Here is a 14531-nt window from a genome sequence, read left to right on the forward strand (position 1 = left end):
ATGTCTTTGATTCAGCTGACCTACATGTCTTTGAGTCAGCTGACCTACATGTCTTTGATTCACCTGACCTACATGTCTTTGATTGAGCTGACCTACATGTATTTGATTCAGCTGAACTACATGTCTTTGATTGAGCTCACCTACATGTCTTTGATTGAGCTGACCTACATGTCTTTGAGTCAGCTGACCTACATGTCTTTGAGTCACCTGAACTACATGTCTTTCATTCAACTGAACTACATGTCTTTGATTCAACTGAACTACATGTCTTTGATTGAGCTGACCTACATGTCTTTGATTGAGCTGAGCTACATGTCTTTGAGTCAGCTGACCTACATGTCTTTGATTCAGCTGACTTACATGTGTTTGATTGAGCTGACCTACATGTCTTTGATTCACCTGACCTACATGTCTTTGATTGAGCTGACCTACAGGTCTTTGACTCACCTGACCTACATGTCTTTGATTGAGCTGACCTACATGTCTTTGATTGAGCTGACCTACATGTCTTTGATTCAGCTGACCTACATGTCTTTGATTGAGCTGACCTACATGTCTTTGAGTCACCTGACCTACATATCTTTGAGTCACCTGACCTACATGTCTTTGAGTCACCTGATCTACATGTCTTTGATTTAGCTGACATACATGTCTTTGATTCAGCTGACCCACATATCTTTGATTCACCTGACCTACATGTCTTTGATTGAGCTGACCTACATGTCTTTGATTCAGCTGACCTACATGTCTTTGATTCACCTGACCTACATGTCTTTGATTCACCTGACCTACATGTCTTTGATTCAGCTGACCTACATGTCTTTGAGTCACCTGACCTACATGTCTTTGATTTAGCTGACCTACATGTCTTTGATTCAGCTGACCCACATGTCTTTGATTCACCTGACCTACATGTCTTTGATTGAGCTGACCTACATGTATTTGATTCAGCTGACCTACATGTCTTTGATTCACCTGACCTACATGTCTTTGATTGAGCTGACCTACATGTCTTTGAGTCAGCTGACCTACATGTCTTTGAGTCACCTGAACTACATGTCTTTCATTCAACTGAACTACATGTCTTTGAGTCACCTGACCTACATGTCTTTGATTGAGCTGACCTACATGTCTTTGATTCAGCTGACCTACATGTCTTTGATTGAGATGACCTACATGTCTTTGAGTCACCTGACCTACATGTCTTTGATTCAGCTGCCCTACATGTATTTGAATCACATGACCTACATGTCTTTGATTGAGCTGACCTACATGTCTTTGATTCACCTGACCTACATGTATTTGATTGAGCTGACCTACATGTATTTGATTCAGCTGACCTACATGTCTTTGATTCACCTGACCTACATGTCTTTGATTGAGCTGACCTACATGTCTTTGAGTCAGCTGACCTACATGTCTTTGAGTCACCTGAACTACATGTCTTTCATTCAACTGAACTACATGTCTTTGAGTCAGCTGACCTACATGTCTTTGATTGAGCTGACCTACATGTCTTTGATTCAGCTGACCTACATGTCTTTGATTGAGATGACCTACATGTCTTTGAGTCACCTGACCTACATGTCTTTGATTCAGCTGACCTACATGTCTTTGAATCACCTGACCTACATGTCTTTGATTCACCTGACCTACATGTCTTTGATTCAGCTGACCCACGTCTTTGATTCACCTGACCTACATGTCTTTGATTGAGCTGACCTACATGTCTTTGATTCAGCTGACCTACATGTCTTTTATTCACCTGACCTACATGTCTTTGATTCAGCTGACCTACATGTCTTTGAGTCAGCTGACCTATATGTCTTTGAGTCACCTGAACTACATGTCTTTCATTCAACTGAACTACATGTCTTTGAGTCACCTGACCTACATGTCTTTGATTGAGCTGACCTACATGTCTTTGATTCAGCTGACCTACATGTCTTTGATTGAGATGACCTACATGTCTTTGATTCACCTGACCTACATGGCTTTGATTAACCTGACCTACATGTCTTTGATTCACCTGACCTAAATGTCTTTGATTCACCTGACCTACATGTCTTTGAGTCACCTGACCTACATGTCTTTGATTCACCTGACCTACATGTCTTTGATTCAGCTGACCCACATGTCTTTGATTCACCTGACCTACATGTCTTTGATTCAGCTGACCTACAGCTCTTTGATTCAGCTGACCCACATGTCTTTGATTCACCTGACCTACATGTCTTTGATTGAGCTGACTTACATGTCTTTGATTCACCTGCCCTACATGTCTTTGATTCAGCTGACCTACAGCTCTTTGATTCAGCTGACCCACATGTCTTTGATTCACCTGACCTACATGTCTTTGATTGAGCTGACCTATATTTCTTTGATTCAGCTGCCCTACATGTCTCTGATTGAGCTGACCCACATGTCTTTGATTCACCTGACCTAAATGTCTTTGATTCACCTGACCTACATGTCTTTGAGTCACCTGACCTACATGTCTTCGATTCAGCTGACCTACATGTCTTTGATTCAGCTGACCCACATGTCTTTGATTCACCTGACCTACATGTCTTTGATTCAGCTGACCTACAGCTCTTTGATTCAGCTGACCCACATGTCTTTGATTCACCTGACCTACATGTCTTTGATTGAGCTGACTTACATGTCTTTGATTCACCTGACCTACATGTCTTTGATTCAGCTGACCTACAGCTCTTTGATTCAGCTGACCCACATGTCTTTGATTCACCTGACCTACATGTCTTTGATTGAGCTGACCTATATTTCTTTGATTCAGCTGCCCTACATGTCTCTGATTGAGCTGACCTACATGTCTTGATTGAGCTGACCGACATGTCTTTGATTTAGCTGACCTACATGTCTTTGATTCAGCTGACCCACATGTCTTTGATTCACCTGACCTACATGTCTTTGATTCACCTGACCTACATGTATTTGATTCAGCTGACCTACCTGTCTTTGATTCACCTGACCTACATGTCTTTGAGTCAGCTGACCTACATGTCTTTGATTGAGCTGACCCACATGTCTTTGATTCACCTGACCTAAATGTCTTTGATTCACCTGACCTACATGTCTTTGATTGAGCTGACCTACAGGTCTTTGACTCACCTGACCTACATGTCTTTGATTGAGCTGACCTACATGTCTTTGATTGAGCTGACCTACATGTCTTTGATTCAGCTGACCTACATGTCTTTGATTGAGATGACCTACATGTCTTTGAGTCACCTGACCTACATATCTTTGAGTCACCTGACCTACATGTCTTTGAGTCACCTGATCTACATGTCTTTGATTTAGCTGACCTACATGTCTTTGATTCAGCTGACCCACATATCTTTGATTCACCTGACCTACATGTCTTTGATTGAGCTGACCTACATGTCTTTGATTCAGCTGACCTACATGTCTTTGATTCACCTGACCTACATGTCTTTGATTCACCTGACCTACATGTCTTTGATTCAGCTGACCTACATGTCTTTGAGTCACCTGACCTACATGTCTTTGATTTAGCTGACCTACATGTCTTTGATTCAGCTGACCCACATGTCTTTGATTCACCTGACCTACATGTCTTTGATTGAGCTGACCTACATGTATTTGATTCAGCTGACCTACATGTCTTTGATTCACCTGACCTACATGTCTTTGATTGAGCTGACCTACATGTCTTTGAGTCAGCTGACCTACATGTCTTTGAGTCACCTGAACTACATGTCTTTCATTCAACTGAACTACATGTCTTTGAGTCACCTGACCTACATGTCTTTGATTGAGCTGACCTACATGTCTTTGATTCAGCTGACCTACATGTCTTTGATTGAGATGACCTATTTGTCTTTGAGTCACCTGACCTACATGTCTTTGATTCAGCTGCCCTACATGTATTTGAATCACATGACCTACATGTCTTTGATTGAGCTGACCTACATGTCTTTGATTCACCTGACCTACATGTATTTGATTGAGCTGACCTACATGTATTTGATTCAGCTGACCTACATGTCTTTGATTCACCTGACCTACATGTCTTTGATTGAGCTGACCTACATGTCTTTGAGTCAGCTGACCTACATGTCTTTGAGTCACCTGAACTACATGTCTTTCATTCAACTGAACTACATGTCTTTGAGTCAGCTGACCTACATGTCTTTGATTGAGCTGACCTACATGTCTTTGATTCAGCTGACCTACATGTCTTTGATTGAGATGACCTACATGTCTTTGAGTCACCTGACCTACATGTCTTTGATTCAGCTGACCTACATGTCTTTGAATCACCTGACCTACATGTCTTTGATTCACCTGACCTACATGTCTTTGATTCAGCTGACCCACGTCTTTGATTCACCTGACCTACATGTCTTTGATTGAGCTGACCTACATGTCTTTGATTCAGCTGACCTACATGTCTTTTATTCACCTGACCTACATGTCTTTGATTCAGCTGACCTACATGTCTTTGAGTCAGCTGACCTATATGTCTTTGAGTCACCTGAACTACATGTCTTTCATTCAATTGAACTACATGTCTTTGAGTCACCTGACCTACATGTCTTTGATTGAGCTGACCTACATGTCTTTGATTCACCTGACCTACATGTCTTTGATTCAGCTGACCTACATGTCTTTGAATCACCTGACCTACATGTCTTTGATTCAGCTGACCTACATGTCTTTGATTCAGCTGACCCACATGTCTTTGATTCACCTGACCTACATGTCTTTGATTGAGCTGACCTACATGTCTTTGATTCAGCTGACCTACATGTCTTTGATTCAGCTGACCTACATGTCTTTGATTCACCTGACCTACATGTCTTTGATTCAGCTGACCTACATGTCTTTGAGTCACCTGACCTACATGTCTTTGATTCAGCTGACCTACATGTCTTTGATTGAGCTGACCCACATGTCTTTGATTCACCTGACCTAAATGTCTTTGATTCTGCTGACCTACATGTCTTTGAGTCACCTGACCTACATGTCTTTGATTCAGCTGACCTACATGTCTTTGAGTCAGCTGACCTACATGTCTTTGATTCACCTGACCTACATGTCTTTGATTGAGCTGACCTACATGTATTTGATTCAGCTGAACTACATGTCTTTGATTGAGCTCACCTACATGTCTTTGATTGAGCTGACCTACATGTCTTTGAGTCAGCTGACCTACATGTCTTTGAGTCACCTGAACTACATGTCTTTCATTCAACTGAACTACATGTCTTTGATTCAACTGAACTACATGTCTTTGATTGAGCTGACCTACATGTCTTTGATTGAGCTGAGCTACATGTCTTTGAGTCAGCTGACCTACATGTCTTTGATTCAGCTGACTTACATGTGTTTGATTGAGCTGACCTACATGTCTTTGATTCACCTGACCTACATGTCTTTGATTGAGCTGACCTACAGGTCTTTGACTCACCTGACCTACATGTCTTTGATTGAGCTGACCTACATGTCTTTGATTGAGCTGACCTACATGTCTTTGATTCAGCTGACCTACATGTCTTTGATTGAGATGACCTACATGTCTTTGAGTCACCTGACCTACATATCTTTGAGTCACCTGACCTACATGTCTTTGAGTCACCTGATCTACATGTCTTTGATTTAGCTGACATACATGTCTTTGATTCAGCTGACCCACATATCTTTGATTCACCTGACCTACATGTCTTTGATTGAGCTGACCTACATGTCTTTGATTCAGCTGACCTACATGTCTTTGATTCACCTGACCTACATGTCTTTGATTCACCTGACCTACATGTCTTTGATTCAGCTGACCTACATGTCTTTGAGTCACCTGACCTACATGTCTTTGATTTAGCTGACCTACATGTCTTTGATTCAGCTGACCCACATGTCTTTGATTCACCTGACCTACATGTCTTTGATTGAGCTGACCTACATGTATTTGATTCAGCTGACCTACATGTCTTTGATTCACCTGACCTACATGTCTTTGATTGAGCTGACCTACATGTCTTTGAGTCAGCTGACCTACATGTCTTTGAGTCACCTGAACTACATGTCTTTCATTCAACTGAACTACATGTCTTTGAGTCACCTGACCTACATGTCTTTGATTGAGCTGACCTACATGTCTTTGATTCAGCTGACCTACATGTCTTTGATTGAGATGACCTACATGTCTTTGAGTCACCTGACCTACATGTCTTTGATTCAGCTGCCCTACATGTATTTGAATCACATGACCTACATGTCTTTGATTGAGCTGACCTACATGTCTTTGATTCACCTGACCTACATGTATTTGATTGAGCTGACCTACATGTATTTGATTCAGCTGACCTACATGTCTTTGATTCACCTGACCTACATGTCTTTGATTGAGCTGACCTACATGTCTTTGAGTCAGCTGACCTACATGTCTTTGAGTCACCTGAACTACATGTCTTTCATTCAACTGAACTACATGTCTTTGAGTCAGCTGACCTACATGTCTTTGATTGAGCTGACCTACATGTCTTTGATTCAGCTGACCTACATGTCTTTGATTGAGATGACCTACATGTCTTTGAGTCACCTGACCTACATGTCTTTGATTCAGCTGACCTACATGTCTTTGAATCACCTGACTTACATGTCTTTGATTCACCTGACCTACATGTCTTTGATTCAGCTGACCCACGTCTTTGATTCACCTGACCTACATGTCTTTGATTGAGCTGACCTACATGTCTTTGATTCAGCTGACCTACATGTCTTTTATTCACCTGACCTACATGTCTTTGATTCAGCTGACCTACATGTCTTTGAGTCAGCTGACCTATATGTCTTTGAGTCACCTGAACTACATGTCTTTCATTCAACTGAACTACATGTCTTTGAGTCACCTGACCTACATGTCTTTGATTGAGCTGACCTACATGTCTTTGATTCAGCTGACCTACATGTCTTTGATTGAGATGACCTACATGTCTTTGAGTCACCTGACCTACATGTCTTTGATTCAGCTGACCTACATGTCTTTGAATCACCTGACCTACATGTCTTTGATTCAGCTGACCTACATGTCTTTGATTCAGCTGACCCACATGTCTTTGATTCACCTGACCTACATGTCTTTGATTGAGCTGACCTACATGTCTTTGATTCAGCTGACCTACATGTCTTTGATTCAGCTGACCTACATGTCTTTGATTCACCTGACCTACATGTCTTTGATTCAGCTGACCTACATGTCTTTGAGTCACCTGACCTACATGTCTTTGATTCAGCTGACCTACATGTCTTTGATTGAGCTGACCCACGTCTTTGATTCACCTGACCTAAATGTCTTTGATTCTGCTGACCTACATGTCTTTGAGTCACCTGACCTACATGTCTTTGATTCAGCTGACCTACATGTCTTTGATTCAGCTGACCCACATGTCTTTGATTCACCTGACCTATATGTCTTTGATTGAGCTGACCTACATATATTTGATTCAGCTGACCTACATGTCTTTGATTGAGCTGACCTACATGTCTTTGATTGAGCTGACCTACATGTCTTTGAGTCACCTGAACTACATGTCTTTCATTCAACTGAACTACATGTCTTTGAGTCAGCTGACTTACATGTCTTTGATTGAGCTGACCTACATGTCTTTGATTCAGCTGACCTACATGTCTTTGATTGAGCTGACTTACATGTCTTTGATTCACCTGACCTACATGTCTTTGATTCAGCTGACCTACAGCTCTTTGATTCAGCTGACCCACATGTCTTTGATTCACCTGACCTACATGTCTTTGATTGAGCTGACCTATATTTCTTTGATTGAGCTGAACTACATGTCTTTCATTCACCTGACCTACATGTCTTTGATTGAGCTGACCTACATGTCTTTGAGTCAGCTTACCTACATGTCTTTGATTCACCTGACATATATGTCTTTGATTCAGCTGACCTACATGGCTTTCATTCACCTGACCTACATGTCTTTGATTGAGCTGAACTACATGTCTTTCATTCAACTGAACTACATGTTTTGATTCACCTGACATATATGTCTTTGATTCAGCTGACCTACATGGCTTTGATTAACCTGACCTACATGTCTTTGATTCAGCTGACCGACATGTCTTTGATTCACCTGAACTACATGTCTTTGAGTCACCTGACCTACATGTCTTTGAGTCAGCTGACATACATGTCTTTGAGTCAGCTGACCTACATGTCTTTGAGTCACCTGACCTACATGTCTTTGAGTCACCTGACCTACATGTCTTTCATTCACCTGACCTACATGTCTTTGATTGAGCTGACCTACATGTCTTTGAGTCAGCTGACCTACATGTCTTTGATTCAGCTGACTTACATGTCTTTGATTGAGCTGACCTACATGTCTTTGATTCAGCTGACCTACATGTCTTTGATTCAACTGAACTACATGTTTTGATTCACCTGACATATATGTCTTTGATTCAGCTGACCTACATGGCTTTGATTAACCTGACCTACATGTCTTTGATTCAGCTGACCGACATGTCTTTGATTCACCTGAACTACATGTCTTTGAGTCACCTGACCTACATGTCTTTGAGTCAGCTGACATACATGTCTTTGAGTCAGCTGACCTACATGTCTTTGAGTCACCTGACCTACATGTCTTTGAGTCACCTGACCTACATGTCTTTCATTCACCTGACCTACATGTCTTTGATTGAGCTGACCTACATGTCTTTGAGTCAGCTGACCTACATGTCTTTGATTCAGCTGACTTACATGTCTTTGATTGAGCTGACCTACATGTCTTTGATTCACCTGACCTACAAGTCTTTGATTGAGCTGACCTACAGGTCTTTGATTCACCTGACCTACATGTCTTTGATTGAGCTGACCTACATGTCTTTGATTGAGCTGACCTACATGTATTTGATTGAGCTGACCTACATGTCTTTGATTCACCTGACCTACAAGTCTTTGATTGAGCTGACCTACATGTATTTGATTCAGCTGACCTACATGTCTTTGATTCACCTGACCTACATGTCTTTGATTGAGCTGACCTACATGTCTTTGAGTCAGCTGACCTACATGTCTTTGAGTCACCTGAACTACATGTCTTTCATTCAACTGAACTACATGTTCTGATTCACCTGACATATATGTATTTGATTCAGCTGACCTACATGGCTTTGATTAACCTGACCTACATGTCTTTGATTGAGCTGAACTACATGTCTTTCATTCACCTGACCTACATGTCTTTGATTGAGCTGACCTACATGTCTTTGAGTCAGCTGACCTACATGCATGTCTTTGATTCACCTGACCGACATGTCTTTGATTCACCTGAACTACATGTCTTTGAGTCACCTGACCTACATGTCTTTGAGTCAGCTGACCTACATGTCTTTGAGTCAGCTGACCTACATGTCTTTGAGTCACCTGACCTACATGTCTTTGATTGAGCTGACCTACATGTCTTTGAGTCAGCTGACCTACATGTCTTTGATTCAGCTGACTTACATGTCTTTGATTGAGCTGACCTACATGTCTTTGATTCACCTGACCTACAAGTCTTTGATTGAGCTGACCTCCATGTCTTTGAATCACCTCACCTACATGTCTTTGAGTCAGCTGACCTACATGTCTTTGATTCACCTGACCTACATGTTTTGATTCACCTGACATATATGTCTTTGATTCAGCTGACCTACAGGGCTTTGATTCACCTGACCGACATGTCTTTGATTCACCTGACCTACATGTCTTTGAGTCACCTGAACTACATGTCTTTCATTCACCTGACCTACATGTCTTTGAGTCAGCTGACCTATATGTCTTTGAGTCAGCTGACCTACATGTCTTTGAGTCACCTGACGTACATGTCTTTGATTCACCTGACCTACATGTCTTTGATTCACCTGAACTACATGTCTTTGAGTCACCTGACCGACATGTCTTTGATTCACCTGAACTACATGTCTTTGAGTCACCTGACCTACATGTCTTTGAGTCAGCTGACCTACATGTCTTTGAGTCAGCTGACCTACATGTCTTTGAGTCACCTGACCTACATGTCTTTGATTCAGCTGACTTACATGTCTTTGATTGAGCTGACCTACATGTCTTTGATTCACCTGACCTACAAGTCTTTGATTGAGCTCACCTACATGTCTTTGATTCACCTGACCTACATGTCTTTGATTGAGCTGACCTACATGTTTTGATTCACCTGACATATATGTCTTTGATTCACCTGACATATATGTCTTTGATTCAGCTGACCTACAGGGCTTTGATTCACCTGACCGACATGTCTTTGAGTCACCTGAACTACATGTCTTTCATTCACCTGACCTACATGTCTTTGAGTCAGCTGACCTACATGTCTTTGAGTCAGCTGACCTACATGTTTTTGATTCACCTGACCGACATGTCTTTGATTCAGCTGACCTACATGTCTTTCATTCACCTGACCTACATGTCTTTGAGTCAGCTGACCTATATGTCTTTGAGTCAGCTGACTTACATGTCTTTGATTCACCTGACCGACATGTCTTTGATTCACCTGACCTACATGTCTTTGATTCACCTGACCTACATGTTTTGATTCACCTGACATATATGTCTTTGATTCAGCTGACCTACATGGCTTTGATTCACCTGACCTACATGTCTTTGATTGAGCTGAACTACATGTCTTTCATTCACCTGATCTACGTCTTTGAGTCAGCTGACCTACATGTCTTTGAGTCAGCTGACCTACAAGTCTTTGATTCACCTGACCGACATGTCTTTGATTCACCTGACCTACATGTCTTTGATTCAGCTGACCTACATGTCTTTGATTCACCTGACTTACATGTCTTTGATTGAGCAGACCTACAAGTCTTTGATTGAGCTGACCTACATGTCTTTGATTCAGCTGATCTACATGTCTTTGATTCAGTTGACCTACATGTCTTTGATTCAGCTGACCTACATGTCTTTGATTCACCTGACCTACATGTCTTTGATTCACCTGACCTACATGTCTTTGAGTCACCTGACCTACATGTCTTTGATTCAGCTGACCTACATGTCTTTGATTTCAGCTGACCTACATGTCTTTGAGTCACCTGAACTACATGTCTTTCATTCACCTGACCTACATGTCTTTGAGTCAGCTGACCTACATGTCTTTGAGTCAGCTGACCTACATGTTTTTGATTCACCTGACCGACATGTCTTTGATTCAGCTGACCTACATGTCTTTGAGTCACCTGAACTACATGTCTTTCATTCACCTGACCTACATGTCTTTGAGTCAGTTGACCTACATGTCTTTGAGTCAGCTGACCTACATGTCTTTGAGTCACCTGACCTACATGTCTTTGATTCACCTGACCTACATGTCTTTGATTCAGCTGACCTACATGTCTTTGATTCACATGTAGGTCAGGCTTTGACATGTAGGTTAGCTACAATGAAAGGCATGTAGCTGACCCACATGTTTGGCTGGTGAGAGGAAACGCAGACACGGGGAGAACATGCAACCTCCACACACAGGACGACCCCCAAGGTTGGATTACCCCAGGGTTCAAACCCAGGATCTTCTTGCTGTGAGGCGACCGCGCTAAGCACTGCACCACCGTGCTGCATCATTTCTTTACTATTACAAGTCCAATATTTTGCTAATATTCAAAGAAGTCATATTTCCCAGTATTGGGTGTATCCACCATTTGTACTCAAGTCGGTTAAGAAATTGAGTGTCCAGATTATTTCAGCACTCTGAGTATTTCAGAGGTTGTCTTGTCATGTTACAGATGTTTCACTTTTTTTCTTTTGTAATATTCCTTAGGGCTGGGTATTATTTAAATATTTCTGGCACGGGTGCTGATATCGGTACCTAGAATTCGATACTGGTACCAGAATATCTTTTTTGGTACCTTATAGCTTGTCTCAGTGGCTGAGGTAACCACAACAAGCTTACTCAGAAGTGTTACTAGATTGTGCAGTATATTTTTGTTGCAAATATTAGTTGGGGCAAAGTCGGCACCAAGTCTCACAAAGAGCAACCAAACCTGACAGTTTCGTCTTTGGGATTCTCCATCGACTCCATTACTCTTCTGTCCTGCAGGTGCACATACAACTTAACGGGTTTTCTATGGAGAGCAGCACATCCGGCCCCGCAGTGCCTGATGGATTTGGCACGGCGAGTTGACGGACCATTTGCCGTATCTGAATTTGCCGTAGAGCAGGAGATCCCGCTGCAGTACCGGCTCGATTCGACTCAACAAATTGCGCCTGGCCTGTCAGACACTAGTGGCTCCGTTAGTGCGTCTATAAACAAACATCACGTTACATTAACCATGTGGTCATATAGCTTATTACTAATGTGACACAAGCTGGATTTGCTGATGTAGGCTGCTTTTTACTTTGCCACAGGGTCTCATCATGACAAATGCCCTGTCAGTGGCTTGCGTAGAATCAAACCGGTTGAAGCTCACGCACCGGACCGGCAAAACAGAAACCGACCCAACTCTAGCCCCTGGCTAGCCGTTGTTTTGAGGTCAAATAAAAAATTGGAACCAAGGGTGTCCAGGTAGTGTGGCAGTCTACCAACACGGGGATCGCCAGATCGAATCCCCGTGTTACCTCCAGCTTGGTCGGGCGTCCCTACAGACACAATTGGCTGTGTCTGTGGGTGGGAAGCCGGATGTGGATGTGTGTCCTAGTCGCTGCACTAGCGCCTCCTCTGGTCGGTCGGGGTACTTGTTTGGGGGGGAGGGAGAACTGGGGAGAATAGCGTGATCCTCCCACGCGCTACGTCCCCCTGGTGAAACTCCTCCCCGTCAGGTGAAAAGAAGCGGTTGGTGACTCCACATGTATGGGAGGAGGCATGTGGTAGTCTGCAGCCCTCCCCGGATCAGCAGAGGGAGTGGAGCAGAGACCGGGACAGCTCGGAAGAGCGGGGTAATCAGCCAAGTACAACTGGGGAGAAAAAGGGAGAAACACTCCTCCTCCCCAAACAAAAAAAAGAAAGTGGAAGCAGCTTTCTGGTTTCTGCAGATGACTGTAGTGTGAACAAGTGGGCTGCAGCAGATCTGCAGGGGGCAAGACTTTAACATGACCAACTCCACTAAAGTCTGCTGACACATTTACAAACAGCCGGAATAACTTTTACACAGCAAGCATCCACCCATCCATCCATCCATCCATCCATCCATCCATCCATCCAATCATCCATCCATCCATCCATCATCTGAACCGCTTATCCTGCTCTCAGGGCGGCCGGGATGCTGGAGCCTATCCCAGCAGTCATTGGGCGGCAGGCGGGGAGACACCCTGGACAGGCCGCCAGGCCATCACAGGGCCACCTTTTTCAAAATGAAAGCTCCTATGATAACACATAGAGGACCATCTTAATTACATCAGTATCTGCTCTTAATTGTTACCAAAACAAAAACCCACCGTGTATCAAGAACATCCTCACATCAACAATTACAGATAAATGATGGAACAGCTTGTGATGGTGGACTCAGGTGTTTGGAGCCGTACTGTGTCACTAGGGGTGACTTCAGGCTCATGCAGCAAGGATACTGGAGATGATGCTGGCCACAGTCCAGATCCCAATGGCAAGGCGGACTCTGAAGGTGGCCTTACTGTGGAAATGGGGCTGCATCTTGAGGGAGATGAGGATCTGGACCAGAATGTACAGCGCCCCTACCCCAAACGTCAGCACGGCCCCTACCAGATGCATGGAGAACAGGGTGGTTTTCTGGAGGAAAAAAGTACAAAACAGATTTACATCTTGACATATCACTGATTGAAGGAAGATTTAAGATTACTAAGATGATGATGATGAGGATGAAGATGAGGCAGTATAAGTGACCATTTGTATTTAGTGCCCAGCAATCTGGTCGAGTGCAGCAAAACAGGGGCTAAACAAGCTTCAGATAGGGCAGCATAGAGCAGCACGTCTTGCACTCAGGTGCTCAATGAGAAAAGGTGCAGACCAAATGCACCGTGATCCTGCCTGGCTGAAAGGAGAAGACGGATGAGCACGCAGTCTTCTAACGTTATTCAGGAATATAGTTGTGTCAAAACAACCCTACTGCCTGTACTCAAGAATAACTCGTTCCCAGGACAGCCATGAACATGGAACAAGACCAGTCAGCAGGGGCCATGTTACAAGTCCTCAACCCAGAACTAATGCAATGAAAAGAGCTGCTATGTGTAGGGCCATTTCACAGTGGAATAGGCTGCCACACGTTATTACTCGGGCAACCAGTAAAGAACGTTTCAAAAAGCAACTTAAGAGCTTATTTTTGGGTACAGACATACACATTGTCTAAAATGTCTACTACATAACTTTTTATATTTTTTATTCTGAAATATGTAGCTCAAAGCAGCTTGTAGGTGCAGTCTGTGATCGATGCTACTGTAAGTGTGTGTGTGTGTGTGCGCGTGTGTGTGTGGGGGGGGTGGTGGTATGTGTTTGGCTTCTCTAATAATGCTGGTTTAATGGAGGTGGGTGGGATGGGGTGGGGGA

The 14531-nt window shown here is 43.1% G+C and overlaps 1 protein-coding gene across 1 annotated transcript in view; it reads right to left on the reverse strand.

Annotated features, from left to right (window-relative positions):
• Positions 1-14531, reverse strand: part of dram2b (DNA-damage regulated autophagy modulator 2b) — a 159501-nt gene that overhangs the window by 135201 nt on the left and 9769 nt on the right. Inside the window, exon 4 of the mRNA XM_056273914.1 lies at positions 13580-13757. Coding sequence (XP_056129889.1) covers positions 13580-13757 — 178 coding nt within the window. The remainder of the gene's footprint in view (positions 1-13579; positions 13758-14531) is intronic.

The sequence above is a fragment of the Lampris incognitus genome, chromosome 2, assembly GCF_029633865.1.
Source record: "Lampris incognitus isolate fLamInc1 chromosome 2, fLamInc1.hap2, whole genome shotgun sequence".
Taxonomy (NCBI): domain Eukaryota; kingdom Metazoa; phylum Chordata; class Actinopteri; order Lampriformes; family Lampridae; genus Lampris; species Lampris incognitus.